At 45.8% G+C, this 18,606-nt stretch overlaps 1 protein-coding gene across 1 annotated transcript; it reads right to left on the minus strand.

Moving 5' to 3' along the window:
• Positions 1-968: 968 nt before the first annotated feature.
• On the minus strand, positions 969-16,733 carry UBE2N (ubiquitin conjugating enzyme E2 N). Its single transcript, XM_068668264.1, has 4 exons — positions 16,580-16,733; positions 2,610-2,856; positions 2,278-2,418; positions 969-1,652 (listed from the first exon to the last, which is right to left on the minus strand). The coding sequence occupies exons 1-4, from the start codon at positions 16,607-16,609 to the stop codon at positions 1,612-1,614; spliced, it is 459 nt and encodes a 152-aa protein (XP_068524365.1). The 5' UTR covers positions 16,610-16,733; the 3' UTR covers positions 969-1,611.
• Positions 16,734-18,606: the final 1,873 nt, after the last annotated feature.

Below are 18,606 nucleotides of genomic sequence, written 5' to 3' on the forward strand. Positions count from 1 at the left end.
CCACATTCTATAGAAATTTCAGATGATGCTAGAGTAAGAGGTAAGAGAGGGAGAATACCAACAGACTATACAACCACGGCCCTGAATTGCATGGCGTAACACTCCCCACTGCAACCACAGCAAGCTGCCATTTACACACTCCAGGTTGGCTTTGTCAAAAGCTTTTAAGATTTTATTTGGGGAGTGGAGGGTAACACAGGAAGAGAACAGGGATACAGGAACTTTAAGGGAAGTAATAAGATGGGTTCCCAGAAAAGATGCTGGACTCCCAGACGAGATGCATACACTCGAGAACAAGGACAAGAAGGAAGTTTTTCCATCAAAACTTTCCTTCCCTCCAATAAAGAAGCTTTGTTGCTATTTAAGCAGACTGGCTCTTCAAGCAAGTAGCTTAATAAGGCTTGTAGAGTAAAACCAGTGGCAAGAGGCGCTAGCTAGAAGTGGTTAAGCAAACATCAGTCAATATACAAGCTGGCTGTAACAGTGGTTTCTACGCACACTGGTATTTCATGTTTATAGAGGACGGGAATTAAAGAAGTTAGAAAAGTGTGTAGCCTAACATTTGATGATAATCAAAGACAAGTTATGCAGATACTCACAATTAGTGCTGTCATTTCCTCTCAGCCTCCTATTTGATTATGCTCAATTTCCATAAAAACATGTATCAGTGCATTACTGAAATTATGATTAGTGGTTACAGAGACTTCTTGCCCCAAAAAAGTCACTCCAAATGTAATTTTGTATTAAATTGGGCAGGTAAGGGCACCCACATTACAAAAATTAATAAGAAGTCAGCAAACAGAAGCAAATATATTGTGAATTCCACCTCTTTACTCTTTAATCTGTCAGACTGGTGGTGAAAACAAATTGTCAATTCTGGATTCAATTTTTCTTTTTTTTTTTTTTTAAATACGATTGTCACATTAGAGAAATGAAAACACAGCAAAATAAACTGTACAAAGGCAAAGTAGAATAACAAAAAATATTTTACTAAAACATAAGATTTACAGGAGATTTTCCAGACAAGCCATACAAAATGGTCACAAGCTTTTTCTTGGAGGGATTTTTTTCTACACTTGACAGCAGAATCACAATATTATTAGTGAAGGTGATGGATGTTTGTTTAATGTTCCCATTTTTTGTTCAAACAATGAAGCTTGTCCATCTACAGCGTCTAAGTTAGACTGGGCTAGAGGGTATATTCTAAAGTATAACTGGTTAGCTGCTTTTACCAATGCAATTAGCATCACCATAAAAAGGGAGGAGGAGCCCACGAAATTAAAACAAAAAGCCCCGCAGCTAACCCTGCCTACCTTCATTCACAGTGCTTATACTTAAACCATGATGGGATTAAAAGCAGAGATGTGCTGCTGCTTTTAAACAATTTCACAACAATCCAGATGATACTTCTAGCCTCTGCTCATGCGTTACAATAGTGAATTAGGACAAGACACAGATTTGCTAATGTGCATTTAATCACCAAAGGACTGAAGATGTCTGGGCTTTTATTCTGTAATGTTTCTAAGACTGTGTCCATTAAATGCAAACAAAAAAAGGAAGAGGTCTTGGCAGAACAGGAGAAGTGATGCACACTTGATGTTCAAAGCGCATTTAAATATTATTCATGGCATATAGCCTAGTCCATGCTCTGGCTGTAAAGAAAAAAATATACGTTTAAGAAAAAAAGTATTTTTCAAGTTTTATTAAAGTCATTGATTATTTTATTTAACACCACTTTTACACTGCTGCTGCAAGTACACAAAATATCAGTTCTGAGACTTTGTGTGCAATTTTGACCGCCTATAATATCCAAGATATAATACACAAACACTGACAGCTGCTGAAGCAGTCTGACTGCAGTGAAGCCAACAGTGAGAAGGTGTTAATGTAATAATTCTTTCCATCCATTACAGCCTGCAACAGAGGCAGGTACGGAAGAGATGTACTTTCTGAACTAAATAATCTGTTTCTTAAACTTTACACTAAAAATACAGATGCGCACTTTTATTTTACTATGAGTGCAAATTAGACACCCTTACAATTTAGGAACGTACAAGCTCAAGACAAAACAGATCTGTGTTCTTCTAGAAGGCTGCATTTACACTCTTCAATAGAGTGCTGCAGGCATTTTGAGGAAACTTGGACTACAACCACATGCAATAATTGCGTCTGCACATTGCAGGCATGGAACAGGAGGTCGGGATTTAAAACCCCAACCAGTTACTTATCAGCTCAATGTATTTCCTAAAGTTAGAAAAATAGTGTCAGATACGTCACCTGTTTCTATGGCTTGGGCTTCATTGGTCTTCCATTGCTCAGCTACATCGTTTGCTAGTGGATCATCTGGATTGGGAGCGCTTAACAAAGCCTGGATTGATAGCAGAACTGTACGGATCTGCAAAGCTGGGGACCATTTATCTAGAGAGACATTTATAGCAGTATGAAACACCACATTCACAGTCTACAGGAAAAAAAAAACACAAGTTTTCCTCTCCCGAATTAAAGGGTAAGTTAAGTATTCTTGTAAACAAATTAGATCTCTTGTTAGGGTCAATCTACAAGTTCTGTACTTTATAAGATAAAAATTGAGAAAATAAGGTCACACTTACCTTTCAAAATATCTAAACATATTCTTCCCAGCTTGTCTACGTTAGGGTGATAAATTTTGGTCATGAAACGTACTTTAGGAGCTGCCATTGGATATTCTTCTGGAAGGAATAGTTCAAGTTTAAATGTCCCACCCTCAAAGGGGGAATCCTGTGGACCTGCAATGACCACGTGAAAATAACGTGCGTTGCTTTCATCTGGTTCTGCTTTTATCCCAGGGACTGGCTCTGCCAGCAAGCGCTGGGTTTCCTAAAAGAAGGAAAAAAAAAAAGAGGCAATGTAACAAAGACACCCTGCTCAATATAGATTGTACAGGCTGCATTTATCAGGAGTTATTTGACTACACCCACTGAAATTACCACATTAAATTAATATCTTAAAGTCAAAGACCAGGATGTGGTGAACAGGTTAAAAAAAAAAACAAAAAACTTTTTCCGATCCCTCAGCTGCTGAAACACCTCAGCACACCTCAGCAGCACCAGGTAATAGATAACAACCTGTCCTAAGCAAACCTCTTAACTTCTGATTAAACTGCTGCCAAGCTAATTTGTTTCTCCAGTATACATAAAAGCAATTTAAAGAATACCACAGCGAGGATACCAAAAGCATTTCCCATTCTACCTTGACTACCTTGAAAGTATTCAAGATTTACTCAAATATGAGTGGACAGGGTTATTAGGATGAGTGCTTGTACTGGAATCAGAGCCAATTTTGAAGAATTGAAACTACTGCTCTGCTGCAATATTAAAGATGGTTAATATATTTATACATATACCTGTAAATAGCTTTTGTTCAAGCACATTCCGTCTACAAATAAGCCCATCTGAAGTTGCTCTAACAACCAGTTGGAGACAGACAAGCTGTTCTGTAAGCAGCAGACTTAGGAGAGGCTGGTTTCCTACACAGATTTGGTTTCTTTGTTGCTCAACTCTTCTGCCTACAGCACTAATCCTACCCCAGACAGCGAGATGTGGCCATAGGCAAGAGCTGCCCACGTCCTGCCCATCCTGCTAATGCACCGAACAGACTAAGCTCTGTACGTCTTTCCCTCTCCCCTGCTGCCAGTCTTCACAAGTCTTGTAGGCACCTTTCCACTGTTATAAAATAAAATAAAAAAAAAAAAGCTGGAACTGGCAAAAGGACACTAGGCAGGGACAAGAAGTTCTGCAGAAACCTCATTTCCTCAGGTAATTTTAGCCCCATTTCCTGCTTTTCCTCCAGCTTGTTTTCACTGTGTGCAGTTAATTTTATCACCACCTTTTTCCATGTTGACTTTCACAACGAAAAATTCTCCTGTTTCTGCTAAGGAAAAATGGTAACTTGTAGGTGTAATAGTAATTTATTAGTCTAGTTTTATAGCATAGTTACTCCGTGGCTACAATAGCACTAAAACCAGCACAAAATGCCTCTACTTCAGTTCTTCAAATGTAACTGGACTGTTACAATATTTGCATTTTGTTATAATAAACTCACACAGCACTCGTGCAGCTGTCCTGATGCCGTTAAATAACACCTCGTTGTAGCAAAAGATAATGGATGTACGAAGCAGGGAAGCCACAATAATTAATGCAAAAATCCAAGTAGTCATCTCAAATTCAACAAGTTCCCACACCTCCTAACACTGAGGTTATTGCCATGTACAAACACACAAAAAATAGATTTATCTGGTCCAATTCCTTGTTGTGGCTACATGCTGTCTACTTATCTGCACAGGGAGTAGCTGCCAATGCCACTTATACACGTTACTTGAAGGGTGTCCACGCTGCTCAAAGCTTTCTACATTCACTCATGCAAATATATTTTAAAGGATACGGGTGAATTTACTGCATATTCAGACTGAGAGTTGTTGGTTATTTCCCTGTACAGCAGTTTTGTAGAAGAGCAGTTCTAACCAGTACTTAAAGCTTTAGTTTTTCATGAGAGTCAGCGAGTAAGAAGCCATGGATTACCCCTGGAAAGGGGATAACAGTCTCCACTTCTTTGAGCATGTGTTTTGTAAAAGGGCTGCCGCAGGTAAACGCAATAATTCAGATTTCCACCTACGAAGGATCATATACTTATGGCAGTCTGACACTTTTCAAAGAGGAAATAGTGCCTTATGCCAGATACATGATTACAACGAGCCAGCTTGAAATTAACAAAACTTTATGAAGAGGTCCGATTTTTCAGCTTCTTCACAGCTGCTACCACCTGGACTTTGCCACCAGACGTGCTAATTCCCATCTTTCTTATGGGTGTGCCTAAAATTTAGATGGAGCCAAGGCTCTCAAACATATATATAATGGTGATTAAAGCCTTAAACATAGGAAGGCTTTTCAATAGGCGGGCTGACCTCAGCAGTCCCTAGCCCCCACTCAGTTGCTCTGATCTCCCCCCTGCCTCCCCAGCTATGGCAGCATGCTGACAGCAACCGTACCACCAAGCCAAACCTGGCTTAAAATAACCCAGAATCAGCAGTCCTCTGGCAGCAGCATCAGCACTTCTACCTGCCAGCAGAGCTGAGGGAGCGACGTCCGGCTGTGAGCTGCACAAACCGCCACGAAAAGCCATTTGTCAGTAAACAATGAGAGCGCCCGTGTACGAGAAAAATGGTTCCTTTGATAGGGCATGGCATCGTAGGGAAGGAGCTATGCCACTGCTAGCGTGTCTTCACGTTCAGACAGCCCTTCACGCCTCTACAGGATGCGGACGTGGTCATCTTGCTATGAGGTAACGCAGAAGAGGTGAGCATGAAATAAATCATGTATGTTACACAGAGCTACGCTGGTGTCAGGGCTATTTAGAGCCCGTGCAGAACATGGATATGAGAGGAAAAGTGCTTTGAATAAGCACATCTTGCTTCCTGCACTCCACACGGAGCTCCAGCACAAGCAGCACAACTTGAACTGCTTCCAAACAGAGCCGAGGAGGAATACTTGCGAGGAGCCTGCGAGGGAAGTGGCTGACGCTCGTCTTTCACAGCGGTGGGGCTGTGACGCAGCCACCTGCCCAGCACTTCTCCATGGCACACACAATGACAGCCGTGGCTCCTCTCAGCACTCCCCACTTCTCTTTTATGCAGAAGCTGAGAGGTATCTCTGCATCAGAAGAAGCCTTTTTAAAACTCTACCCACAGACAAGCTTGCTAGACCATGGAAAAACAACAGAGATGATGCCACTCATTGAGAGAATGCGAAGTGGTTTTACTTAAATATATAGACACCTGCCAAATTCTGACAGGAAACAAGACTTCTGTCCTTCAGTTATGAGGAAAGTTATAATATCCTTAATACGCATTGGGCAGAACCATAGAAGAGTAGTAGAAAGGGGAAAATGAATCAAAATGTTTTAAAGCCTATGCACATAAAGTCAAAAACAAACCCATAAGTCACCCACAAAAGAGTCACCAAAAGTGGGCTTGATCTACAAGAAGGAAGCGTTTAATCTCCTTTAACACGGTAATCAGATTTTGTAACTTTAGGTTACCTTCCCCTGGGAATGGTTCCCCCATGAAAACCAGTCTCTCAAACACCAGAAGAAAATAACCACCTCCAGTTAAACTTTTAAACATGCTACATTTTTGAACTTAATCAGGAAGCTCAAGGGTACTCGATATTTCTTTCACGTATCTCTTTGGGCAATCAGCTTTCTAATACCTTTTCAGCTGAGCAAGCAACTCTTGTGCAAGCTGCTACTTCCCCCTTTCACCCCAGAATAGTTTTTGAACCTTTTGTCCAATTTCAGCTAGTTTCTTTAAGCTCTGTAAGATGTCAATGGCTAAGACAGAAATCACGCTCCGCGCTACTGATGGGAATGTCACGAAAAGCCTCGATGTGACTTGTGGTTCAGCCACTTCACTTCAAAGCACATCCTGCTTCTTGCCAAGGAAAGCGCCAGTAGGGATAAAATTGGAGCTAGGATACCCACATTTTAACATGTAAAGAAGCACAAAAGGATCAATTCACAGAAAACCAGGTTTTACAGTTCTGCTGCTAAGACAAGTGTGTTCGCAATACAGCGATTCATTTTGTCTTCACAGAAATACAAATTTCCATCTAAATAAGTGTTTCAGAACAGCATCTTACAGTGTTTCTTACTAGCTCTCCTCTAGCATACTGAAGTTTCACAGAAAGCATTAAGACATATTTTGAGCTCTAAAGCATTTAACAAAGCACCCCGTGCATCCATAAGTAGTTATTTCTATTTGCCGTACTCCGCAGCATTTTTAGAATGAGATCTCTTCTCCCGCTTGCTTTTACTCCACTTTTTCCAGTTGAAGTTAATCTCACAGTTTTCATTGATTGAAGAAAATGAATAAGTAAGTGGAAAATGAAGATACATGCCAGTCAGTGCCTCCATAAAAAACCACTATCATTCACAACTGGTTACGCCCCCCCACCATTTTCTTTCTTATTTTTAATTAAGCGCTTAAAAGAAACACAGAAGTGTTGAAGGTGTTTTGACAAGCAGAAGTAAAGCTTTGCTTATTAACACAGGTGGCCTGAAGTAGAGTGACAGCTGATCCGGGTGGGACAGATGGTGGAGCTGACATTCTCTGCAGCTATTCTTCTATGAAGACATTAAACGGAAGACTAATTGGACCCGAGGGGGGAGAAAACCTCAACCTGTTTCTGCAGCAACCTGTGAGGACGAGGCAGCCCAGAAGAGCTCCGTGATGGTTAGCAGAGAGCAGGAGATGGGATTGGAGACTTTTTGGGTTACCCGGAGAGAGCAGCCACACAAACAAGATACTGATTTCAGTGTTTGGCTCTTTGAGTAATAGCCTTCATCATCCTGCTTTCAGTGGAAGAAGAAAAAAAATACTGAGAAGCAGACAAGCACCAGGATACTCCTGCATCCACACCTAGAGCATGACAGAGTCCCTCTTTAAGGAAGCCAACTGAACAAGAGAAAAGATGCTGCCACACGGACATGCATGAAAACCAATTTTTGAAGTCCAGTATGAAGAAGGAACCCATTAGAAATACACCATTATTTTCACCCGTTCTGGTCTTGCAACAGTCTGTATAAAAGCCTCAAGTTGCCAAGACCTCAGCCAAAACAACAAAAAAAGTAATATCACTACATCTACAACTCTGGAAGACAAAAAGCTTCAGTAGTGTACTTCAGAAGCCTTACTTGCTATTAGCCCTGTAGCAGCACCAAACAATGGCACGCTGGCAATTACAATCAGAAGGCTCATTTGAAAAAAAAAATATATATATATATATACACACATGTATTTCTTACATAAAACAGCCACAGCAGTTGAACTGAAATCTTTAAAGCTTCACTTGTCTGGTAAAGGCCATTCCAGCAGAGAAGGAAGAAATTGTGGAAGAAATTGTTGCATGGGATTAGACAATTTTTAAAGTTTCTTCGCTGCTTTTTATAATGGAGCGCTGTATTCTTTGCTTGGAAAAACAAGTGCAATTCCTTTCCCTGTACTTTGGCTATAGTTAACCATCACCGATTTCATATTGCCTACCAAGGGATGGTGGCTAAAATAGGTAATAAAGGAAAAATCAGCATCTAACATCTACAAAATACAGAAGAAAAAAAACAAAAACAAACAAAAAAAAAACACTAAAACAACTGTCTGAAGACTTCCAGAATTTCAGAAAGAAATTGCAAAGTCAGCACAAACTACCTCAGTGAAGAAATCCAAACTCAATGTCTTCAGCCGGAATTGCTCTGCTTTGCAATGTATCTGTCTGATGCTCAGCTTCTCATCACCCCCGTTTTCTTCTTTCACATTCAGTATTACTGCTGTACAGGTAACACCGGTAACAAAAACCTGCACATTAATCCATAAACATAGCTAAACACAGAAGATTTTAGAGAGATGTTACAGTTGGAGGAATACACTTGGGACACAACTTACTGCCGCCCTTTGCTCTACTCAGTCCCTTACTATCAGCTGTTAGATCACCCAGTGAAATTCATCCAGTCCACTACAACAAGAGGAACCTAGGGAAATCCAGACACCGTACAGAGCCTGAACACTTTCAGCTGCTGAGTGAGTGGCCACCAGGGGGAAGGAACAAGGAAAGCTGTGGGGTTTTCCTACTTCGGCCTGCTGGGCACCAACGCTTGTCTGCATGGCGGTCTCTTGACCTCGTGGTGAAACACAGCATGTAGCCAAGCCAGGGGGGTAAAATAACAATAAAAATTACAAGAGAGAGAAGTCCGTGGGCTGTCTCACCACGTGCCCATGCAAAGGAAGAGCTGTGCTGACCACAAGGAAGGGGCAAAGGCATGGTGTCAGAAGGGTGGGAGAGGAGACGGCTCCAGCCGTGGTGGCAGGACAGGCAGGTGACAGCCTGGAAGGAAACGCAGAGGCTCCTCCTCATCCCAGAGGAAGAGGCTTAACTACCAGGAGTGCTAATTTCAGCACCAGATGGCAAACGGCTGCATTAAAGCATTCACCCATCTACGGGGTCCTAAGCACCAAGGGCTCTGTGTATCTTCTTACTCGCTATCAGGTTATCTAGCGGCTTCTGGCAGCACCAACAGCACAGGGAAAGGATCCTTATGCCTAGCAGCTCTGTGCCGGTACCGTGAACATGTAACAGCACCGAGCATCCCAGAGTTCAACACAGCCGTGATGAAACTGCTCTGGAAGTTGCAGGAGTTGCAGAAGTTGTGGAAGAAAACATCACCAAGGCCTCTTATCCAGGAAGAGAACGCTGTGGCTACCACAGCTGTGCAGTATTTAGGCTTCTTGAGTGCTGCAGCGCCACACCTTCACACAAGGTCTCGGGGGAATTACTCTTATTTTCATCAGCACAACTCCCTGCACGGCCGCCAGGCCATTTCCCTTCGCTGCCACCCAGCAGGATGGAGCTTACAGCCCTGAGGCTTTCTCAGGCCAAGGCAAGGCACAAGCCCTCTCCAATCCTCTCCAGGCAGTGAAACATTTTAGCTACTACCCATCCCTACCTGCAAGTCCAACCTACCCTCAACGGCTGCATCCAGGGAGCACAGACAATGGATCCATATCCTTCTTTTAAAGGATCACCTGCAACAGGAGTTCCAGCTCCCAGTGCTTACTGCTGCCCCCTCGCCAGGCACTGCCACCCCTCAGCCCTACTGAGAAAGCACATCCCGCCAGCACACCTTACTCCATGCTGTATAAGTCAGCTGGGCTCTTACCTGCGATTTTAACCCAAAAATGTTGGCTGACAGCACAAACTCTACCATCACCTAGCAGAGGACAGCAACTCCCAGCAGAAGGAGGGACGAACAGCTGGCACTGGCTGCAGGTAGAGCTCCTGGCACCAAAACGCTTATGCCAAGGGGCAGGAGGAGGCGCCCCAGGCACCAGGGCAGTTATCCCGGGTGGCTCATGGGGCAGCAGGCTCGAACTGCCACATCCAGAGCACTTTGGAGAGGATGCAGTGAAGAGCTCAAGTTTGTACTGGGCCTGGCTGGGACGTTACCTTTCCCTGCAGCAGCCCACACAGTGCTGGGCTCTGCACTTGCAGTTGGAACAGCACTGATATCACACCGGTGTTGTGTCTGCTGCTGGGCAGTGCTGGCACAGCACCGGGACTGTCTCCAACCCTCCTAGGGGGTGGGCAAAAAGTGAGAAGAGAAACATCACCAGGGCAGCTGACCTAAACCAACCAAAGGGATATTCCATACCATGTGGTGTCACACTCAGCAATAAAAGGGGGAAACAGGAAGAAGAGGGGAGGGGTGGGCTCTCACTGGGAAAATGTCAGGCCTCCTCCTGAACACTGGCTACGTGCGTTGAGGCCCTGCTTCAAGGACGCGGCCAAGCATCGCTCATTTGTGAGAAGTAGAGAGTAATTTCTTTCCTCTGCACTTCCACGTAGCCTTTGTTTTTTTTTTCCCTTTTTGTTTTTCTTTTTTTCCCTTTTCCTCTTTCTTTCCCCTTTATTTAAATTGTTTAGTTAATATTTCCTTAATAATTATTTTTTCCCTTTAATTAAATTATCTTTATCTCAACCCATGAGTTGTTCTTTACTTTACTTCTTCCCCTCCTCATCTAAGGAGGGGCAGTGAGAGAGCGGTTGTGGTGTTTAGCTGCCTAGCACGGTAAAACCACCACAAAGCTCTACAGATGACACTGCGAGTTAGAGTTGAACAACAATAAAAAGGGACAGAAAATGAAAGCCACCAGCTCCACTTTCTGCTGTAGCAGAGAGAACACTTACCACTTGGAGGGCACCACACACCCCGATTTATGTGAGAAAAGAAAAAAAACATAAGATATCCTTCAGTTTAGCTAATTGCTGATCAGTCACTTGTTAATATTTGCTCCCTAGGGAAGAGCCAACATTTCCCATCAAGTTCTCCAGGAAGATTTCTAAGGCAAAGCAAATAGCAAAAATCTATTTTTGATATATGTTACACCAAAGTTCTGCTCTGAATGACTGGGAATCAGTGCTAACCCACTATCTTGTTCCTCGTTGCTCCAGATGTTGCCTCTGCAGTTAAGTCAAACTCTTCTCCCTGCTACTTCAGCCCACCAGTCCTTAACCAGCTCAGCTCACATCTGTGCCTGTGTCCACCTTCCCCCACAACCCACAAGGGTCTATCTGAGTGGGAAGCCGTACCCCGAGCAGCAGGGCTCGTTCGTGCAGTCACATGCAGCCCTTTCATCAGCCCGAGCAGTAGCAAAGTCAAACAAATGAGATCACAGAATGATTTGGCTTAAGAAATAACCTTTACTGCAGAGGTCGGAGCCAAAGCAGTCCCTCGGTCCAAGCTTGCTGCAGCAGCACACGCTTTTTTGTGCCAGCACAGCCCAGGTTAACGCTGTTTACACAGCACGGCGGGCCAACAAGAACCGCAGGTTGACCACCTTGAGAACTTCTGGTCATCTGATTTCACAGGGTGGCAGCTTTCCCACCTCGTGCTGGCTGCCTGCAGAACCACAGGAGCATAGCACCAGCTCCAGCGCTTCAGTTCGGAGCACATACCGTACACGTTTATTTCCTATCTTTACTCTGATCACAGAAGCCCCTTGCCAGCTACCACTACCTTTATGCTCCAGCGAGTAGTTTGGCTTCATTTTCTGACACGAACCAGAAGCTAACGGTTTCAGCTGCACAGGGCTAAACTGAAAGCAGCACACTGGCACGCGGACAAGTTATAATTACTTGCTGAATGGCAACTCGTTCACGTTCCTTCAGCGTGGGATAGAGAGGAAGATCGCACTTCACCACAAGCTGATGGCTTGCACAGAAGAAGGTAAACTGCACGCATGTTTTTGCTTTGAGAAGGCAGCAGGAGACATGAAGAAAGTTGTCAGTCAAAATTGTCTTCCACAGACACGGATAAAGCTGCATCAGAAAACCACAAAGACTTCACCCAGTAACTTTTCCTAACAGCACATCGCATTTTGGCACAGGCTCTTCCAGGCTCTATCATTTCATTAGCTACAATTAAGAAAACAAATTTGTTACCCAGGCGAATGCCTTGCTGCCTGCCAGATCTCAAAATGTTTAGATGAGAATTGCAACGCTGTAAAACAGCTGCGTTGGAGAAAGTCTCCTGAAAATGCTCTCTGTCTTTTAGGAACAGAAGAATTACCAATAAAGCCCATTAAACTTTAACGCAGAGGTCAGACATCGTAAAGAGAAGGCTGTGCTCGTGGTTTCCAGCAGCTGGGCTGCACGCGGATGCCTCTGCTCCTTGCCCATGGTGTGGGCACCCCACCTGCCTGCTGGGGCTGCTGCCCCCCAACACTCACCTGGGGAGGACACTGCATGGGTCAGCACCGCTCTCCCAACAGCATCCCCAGATTTTCTGCAGCAGATTACGGGATTTTGGAACTGTGAAGCGAGATCCTACGCAAATTCCTCGAGGATTATCTGTGTGCTAGCACAGATCAAGCTTTTTACGGTGCATCTGCAGCTACAGTAGAGCCAGGCACAAGTGACTGCAGTACGCTAATAGCACAAACCGTTGCAAACTGTGTGCGAAGTGATCATAAAACATTGCCATCAATACTAGAAGTTTATTTTACTACATATTTGTATCTCAAAGGTGCTCAATGACTACATAAGAAGGTACTCCAAACAAAAATTTTGCCTCTAGCTGGGTTATTTGCCGTTCTTTCTTCTGAGTTTGTCCTCTGGTTTCTACCACAAGCTCCTGTAAAGAAAAGGCTATGGGAAGTTAGCGGTGTTCTCTCTGACACCTTTTATTAAGGCTTCACACTTTCCATTTGGGGCTGGCTCCTTGGTGAAACTTCACCATATTCTTACCCTCTGGGGCTGGGTCTCCCTCTCAGCCTCCCCCATCCCCACAAAACCCATCCGTGCCACCAGCCCCCAGGCTGCCACACCTGCCTCGGCACCCTGCACTGCCACAGCCAGCCCAGGCTGTGCTCGAGGGGTCACGAAGCACAGAGCATATATCACCCTCCTACAGCTGCTGGAGATTCAAAAAAATTCTGAAAAATTCAAAGTTTCCATCCTTCTGTCAAATGTGAAGTTCTCCACAAGATCCTAACAGCATACACGGGGCAAAACACATTTCAAAGACCAAAGATCCAGCTTCTCTGGTGAATGCCAAGGAACTGCTCTGACCAGAAGTGATCTATTTTCTACACCACGCCACCACTCAGACTCAAAATATCACCGAAAGATATTAAATAGAGAAGAGTGGACATAAATTTAGAATTGTTTATCCAAGAAACAAAGAAAGGCCCAGAAGCGTCAGAGAAATCAAGAAGTAATGGCAACCTTAATCAGCCTTTCTTCATGGGAAAAGTATGCCACAGCAGTCCATAGCTTTCAAGATCAAGCAAGCAACTTCTAGCCAGGCAAGAGGCCATCAGTGAATTTAAGAACCCCTAGATAGTTTCAGAAGTTGCAGACTGAATACCTGATTTATATTAAAAAAAAAAAAAAAAGACACACAGGTAAAGCAGATCATACTTACCTCTAGAGCAGAGTTCTGCACGTGCCTGTCCCCACATACACCACCAGAATCTCTGTAAAACCTCCCAAAAAGTTTACTTTCCGAGGTAATGTTTCATAACTGCAGTCCAAGCGTTACCCAGACTCTCAAAAAAAATACTGCAAGAAGGAGCTCACTGGCAGTGATGAGGAAATGGCTTCTTACGCTAAACAGCAAGGAAGGAATATCTCAGAAAATAACACTACTGTGCAGGGGAGGAAATCAGAGCCCAATAGCTTCACACTGATAAACTCCTTAACAGAAAAAAAAAAAAAAGTTTGAAGAAACGCCACATACTGCTTCAGCTGTTTTGTTTCATGATAGGAGCAGCTGCAGTGATTTCACAAAAAGTGTTTCTAGCAGCTGGTTACACAGTTAACACGGACCTGGACACCAAAGCATGAATGATGAGATCACTGCAGCAGGGAAAACAGCAGAGAAAAACATTTCAAAAAGATGACACAAGGCAACATTGCCCGTCCCATTCAGATACACTGACTGCACTTGACACAGAAATGAGGTGGTTTGAATGTCAGCCAAAAAAAAAAAAAATCAGATGCAATTCAACTCCTTACTCCACTGGAGCTACGTGACTTTGCAACACAGGAGATAATTGGTGTAATAAATGCTTGAAAGTACAAATTTCTGGGTTTATTTGTCGTGTACATTGCAAAGAGTCACTTTGAATACTGTGCAGTAGGAGAACAGCATGCAGTCCACCACAGAGACACAGCTCTAAGTGAGCACACCACACCACACCTTCTCAGATGAACAGATTTTCCTCACAAACTGACTCTCCAGAGGACCCTTGGCGTTAGGCTACTGAGGAAAATAAAAATACCTGCTCTCTATTCACAACAGAAAAGTTTCTCCAATTCCAGTTATACATCCAAGGACTCAAATGTCATTTTCTGCTCAACATTTGCTATGTGTTAACGCTGTAAGCCATACCTCTAAAGCAAGTCATCTCCTGAGCTTACAGATCATCCACCCCACTTATTTAAAGCCTGTGTTTCTAAGTAATTGGCATATAGCGAGCCAGGAGTGATCCTTTACCTTCGGTAAGGAATACTTCACCACGTCTACACCGTCACCTTTCAAATGAGCGTGGGGCAGCACTGCAAGTATAAATAGAGCTCCCTGCTGAGCCGAGGAGAGCGCGGGGCCGCCTGTCACCCCGAGGGCCAGGCCGTGTGCCAGCAGCACGGCACCACCAGGAGCACCTCGGGCTGCTGGGCTCTGCGTCCCGGGTTGCTGTGGGTATGGGCTCCTCCACCCAGCTGGCCACTGCTGCACCTCCCCAGCTCAGGACGTGGATCAAGGCAAAAAGGGCTTCTGCTAACAGGATCCTTGGCGAGTTGGAGAGAGAAATGGCTTCTGGTGAAGCACCTTGTGACTGCAGCTCGTTTAGCCTTCAGTAGCCCTTCGCTGTCCTCTGACCCATCTTTCTCTTCCTTTTCCTTTCCTCATCTTTCAAATTCACACTAGCAGTGAAGCTCATTTACTGCCCTCCACGTAAGGCAACCAACACTGGGATATGTAACTCCAACATTAGGATAGCAACCATCAAATCCACCCTCATCTGAGACTCCTGAAGACTCAAGCGGACTTACTGCTCGCCTGCAGCTCTGCAGCTGTGATAACACTACTTTCTGCATTCAGGACTGCAATGACTAGTCAGATTCAAACCCTAGACCATACATCCATCTGATGTCCTAATGCACGCACAGCATGAGATATACAGCCATCCAACACAACCACATCAAGACTCAAAAGCTCTGGACTGCACACAGACATCCCATAACGCATACACAGGGCACAACCCACAGCACGCACCACCCTGTAAGAGACATTACTCCTGGTATGGTCTAAGGAAGACCCCTGTGAAGGAAACCTGGAGTTTCTAGGACTCTGCTGGTAGGAGTGTGTGTCTGCCCATCCATCTCCAAGGATGGGATAAAACATTCCTGTGCCATCATCTATATTGGAAAAAGAGCTGTGAGCATTGCTCTACGCTTTTTTCCTAAAAGAAGCTGAAAAACCAAAAGTGCCAAGAAGGAAACGTATGTACCAGCTTACAAGTGGGTGCGCTTCTTGGCTGCACGCAAGAAAATTGTCAAAAGCTACAGAAAAACCTAACGCAGGCATCAGCTCCACGAGTGAGCTCTCATCGCATCTCTGCAATGAATCCTGGTTCTGCTGTATTATGAAACTCCTTTCTCGCACCTGAAATATGTTCAGTATTGTACATGTATGCTGTGCACCAAGGCAGCTGGATGACCACACTCAGACCTGTGTTACAAACGCTTTGTTTCTGAGCAGCAGTGTTAGTTTAACTGCTTTGACACACAACGAGTCCTAAGCCTGTCTTATTTTTACCTCGTCTCCTCTATCACCTATCACACAAATTGATCTTTTTAACCACGATCCAGTTTTATTTCTGCACCAGTTACTCCCCACAGGCCGCGTTACGGTGTTTCAGGGCGGCCGGCTGCTTGGCCTGCCCAGCCAGGAGAGCCTCCCAGCCCCGCCAGCCACTTCTGACATTCATTCATTCGGCGCACAAACGGGGCGCTACCCATTTCCCCTGACCACTCCCCAACCCTATCGCAGCAAGCAGTAACCCGCCGACACCCACCCACCGACCCCGGCCTGAGGGCCCCCAGCCCCACCACCGCCTGTGGGGCAGGGCCGGGGGCGCCCAGCCCAGCGCCCACCCACCCCCGGGGCCCGCGGGCCGGCAGCGGGCCCTGCTCAGCCCCCGTGCGGCCCCACCGGGCTCGGCCCACGCCAGAACCGGCCCCGAGGCCGGCGGGGAGCGCCCCGGCGGAGCCCGAGCCCGGCGGGGAGCAGCAGCCCCGGGCAGGGCCCTCACGGCCGGGCAGGGCCGCGCTGCGCCGGGATGGGGCCGGGCCCATGGGGGGGGAGGACGGGGAGGGGAAGGGAGGGGAAGGGAGCGCGGGGGGCGCAGCCCGGCGCCCCCAGGAGCCGCTCCCCGGCAGCGGGAGGGCGGAGGGGGCCGGGGGGGAGGCGCGGGGGGCGCGGGCGGCGGCACCTTGATGATCCTGCGGGGCAGCCCGGCCATCTTGTCTCGTCGGGAGCAGCCTGGCGGGCTCGCCTCCGCTCGCCGCTCGCGCACAGCCGGAAGCCGCCCGCGCCGCGCTTCCGCCAGCACCGCCCTCGGCGCGGCACGCCGGGCAACCCAGGCCCCGGCCGGCCCCCGCGCTCACAGGGCGGGGGCGGCCTCGCTCCTCTTGGTCCCGTTTCGGCATCTAGAGTGTCACAGAAGCACCCCCAAACATAATACCCCAAAGCCCCTCTAAGTGAATTTCCATCCTCGCTAGGAGCCAGAGGTCACCCACACAAGCACCATCACCCCCCCAGCGCCCCGTCCCGCCATCTCTCGCTGCTATCCCAGTCCCACCCGTGCGTCCCAGCTAGCGCTGCTGCTCGGGTGGGACATGAAAGCACCGAGGGGTGAAGGCACCGCCAGAGGTTAGCGAGCAGCACGGCCGGCAGCAGGATGCTGCACGCACGGCTCCCTCTCAAATGCTGTCTCCCTGTCATAAACAGGGCTCGCGGGTGATCCACGCCGTGGTGGAAAGGAAAGGTCTGTGACACTGGCAAATCCGGACCGCGTAACTGCTGACACAAATGTGGTCTATGTCCTAAAATTTAAGCATTCACATCAACACATATTGTGTGGCTGCAATAACATGTCAGATGTGGTGTGACCCCCTCCTTAAGATTAATTACCGAACATCCTGAGACGGAAGGCCCCACAGAGCATCAAGCCCAACTCGTGGCTCCCCACAGATCAACCCCAAAATCAATCACGTCTGAGAGCATTGTCCAAATGCTTCTCCAAATGCAGGCTCAATGCCATGACCACTGCCCTGGGGAGCCTGTCCCAGTGCCCAAGCACCCTCTGGGTGCAGACCCTTTCCCTATCCCCCATCCTGACCCTCCCCTGTCCCAGCTCCATGCCGTTCCCTCGGGTCCTGTTGCTGTCCGCAGAGAGCAGAGCTCAGCGCCTGCCCCTCTGCTCCCCTCATGCAGGCCGCCATGAGGCCTCCCCTCAGTCTCCTCTAAGCTGAAAACTTCACCCTCCCCACAATACTTCCCCAAAACGTACCTACTTTTCCTTCTTTATCCTTCACGCTACAGAAGGTAACTAACGACTACATTGTTGTTCTACACTATTTGATCTCCTAAGCTGTTGAATAGAGCAGTAATTCCAATAAATTCATGAATGAATTCGTGACCAAAAAAAAAAACAAACGTAATTGCTGTGCACTCTCATGTACATCTTTGTCCCTTTAAACACTTTGTTGCTCTCCTAAATTAATGGATGTAACTTTCTATGAAGTCAATAAAATCAACAATAACGTGACATACAGCAAGAAAAGTGCATGGAAGCACATTTGCAGAATTGGAGCTTAAAGGACTCATCAATAACACACCCTCATCCTGCAGTGGAGAAGGGTGAGTTCATTTGCATTCATTACTGAGCTTCTGAAATGGCTGGGTTTAGATGTGGTCCTTCAGCAAAGGCCGGTCTTGCTAGTTATACCTACTTTTAATTGTGGATTTTCCTTTTTACTTTACTACAGCTTGTTGCTACTACTACACTAGACTGAGTGTGTACTTCTGTATACTCAGTGACTTTGTACTACTTGCCATCTCACCTAAAAAAGGTGAAATGGTGATCTCTACAAAAAAAAAAAAAAAAAAAAAAAAAAAAAAAAAAAAGTAAGGTAGAGTAAGGTAGAAAAAAGCCTTTCTAAGATAATATGTTTCTTCAGTTGGATGTTTGCCTTTTTTTATTTTTTCCTTGCTTCATATATTACAGTATCTATAGCATATCTGGTGCCTAACAGCAAATTATTATAACCTAGGCTGCTAGGGCTCTCCTTCTGAGGATGCACAGTGCTTTCATGTTTGATTCTGGTGGCAGCAGTCTTGGTGATTTACTAGTTGGTTGATTTTTTTCACACAGAGATGTGGAGTCCCTTGCAAATGACTGTAGCACAGCTTCCTACCCCTAAGCAAAAAATATTGTATTCGAGATGTTCTTTGAAT

The sequence above is a fragment of the Anas acuta genome, chromosome 1, assembly GCF_963932015.1.
Source record: "Anas acuta chromosome 1, bAnaAcu1.1, whole genome shotgun sequence".
Taxonomy (NCBI): Eukaryota; Metazoa; Chordata; class Aves; order Anseriformes; family Anatidae; genus Anas; species Anas acuta.

Excerpts from the sequence above, each read along its gene's own strand:
- UBE2N (XM_068668264.1), bottom strand. The coding sequence starts at position 16,609 with ATGGCCGGGCTGCCCCGCAGGATCATCAAG. Across the intron at positions 2,857-16,579 it reads TGCCCCGCAGGATCATCAAG|GAAACCCAGCGCTTGCTGGC; the intron begins GTGCCGCCGCCC and ends TCCTTCTTTTAG. Across the intron at positions 2,419-2,609 it reads ATGTTTAGATATTTTGAAAG|ATAAATGGTCCCCAGCTTTG; the intron begins GTAAGTGTGACC and ends ATGTCTCTCTAG.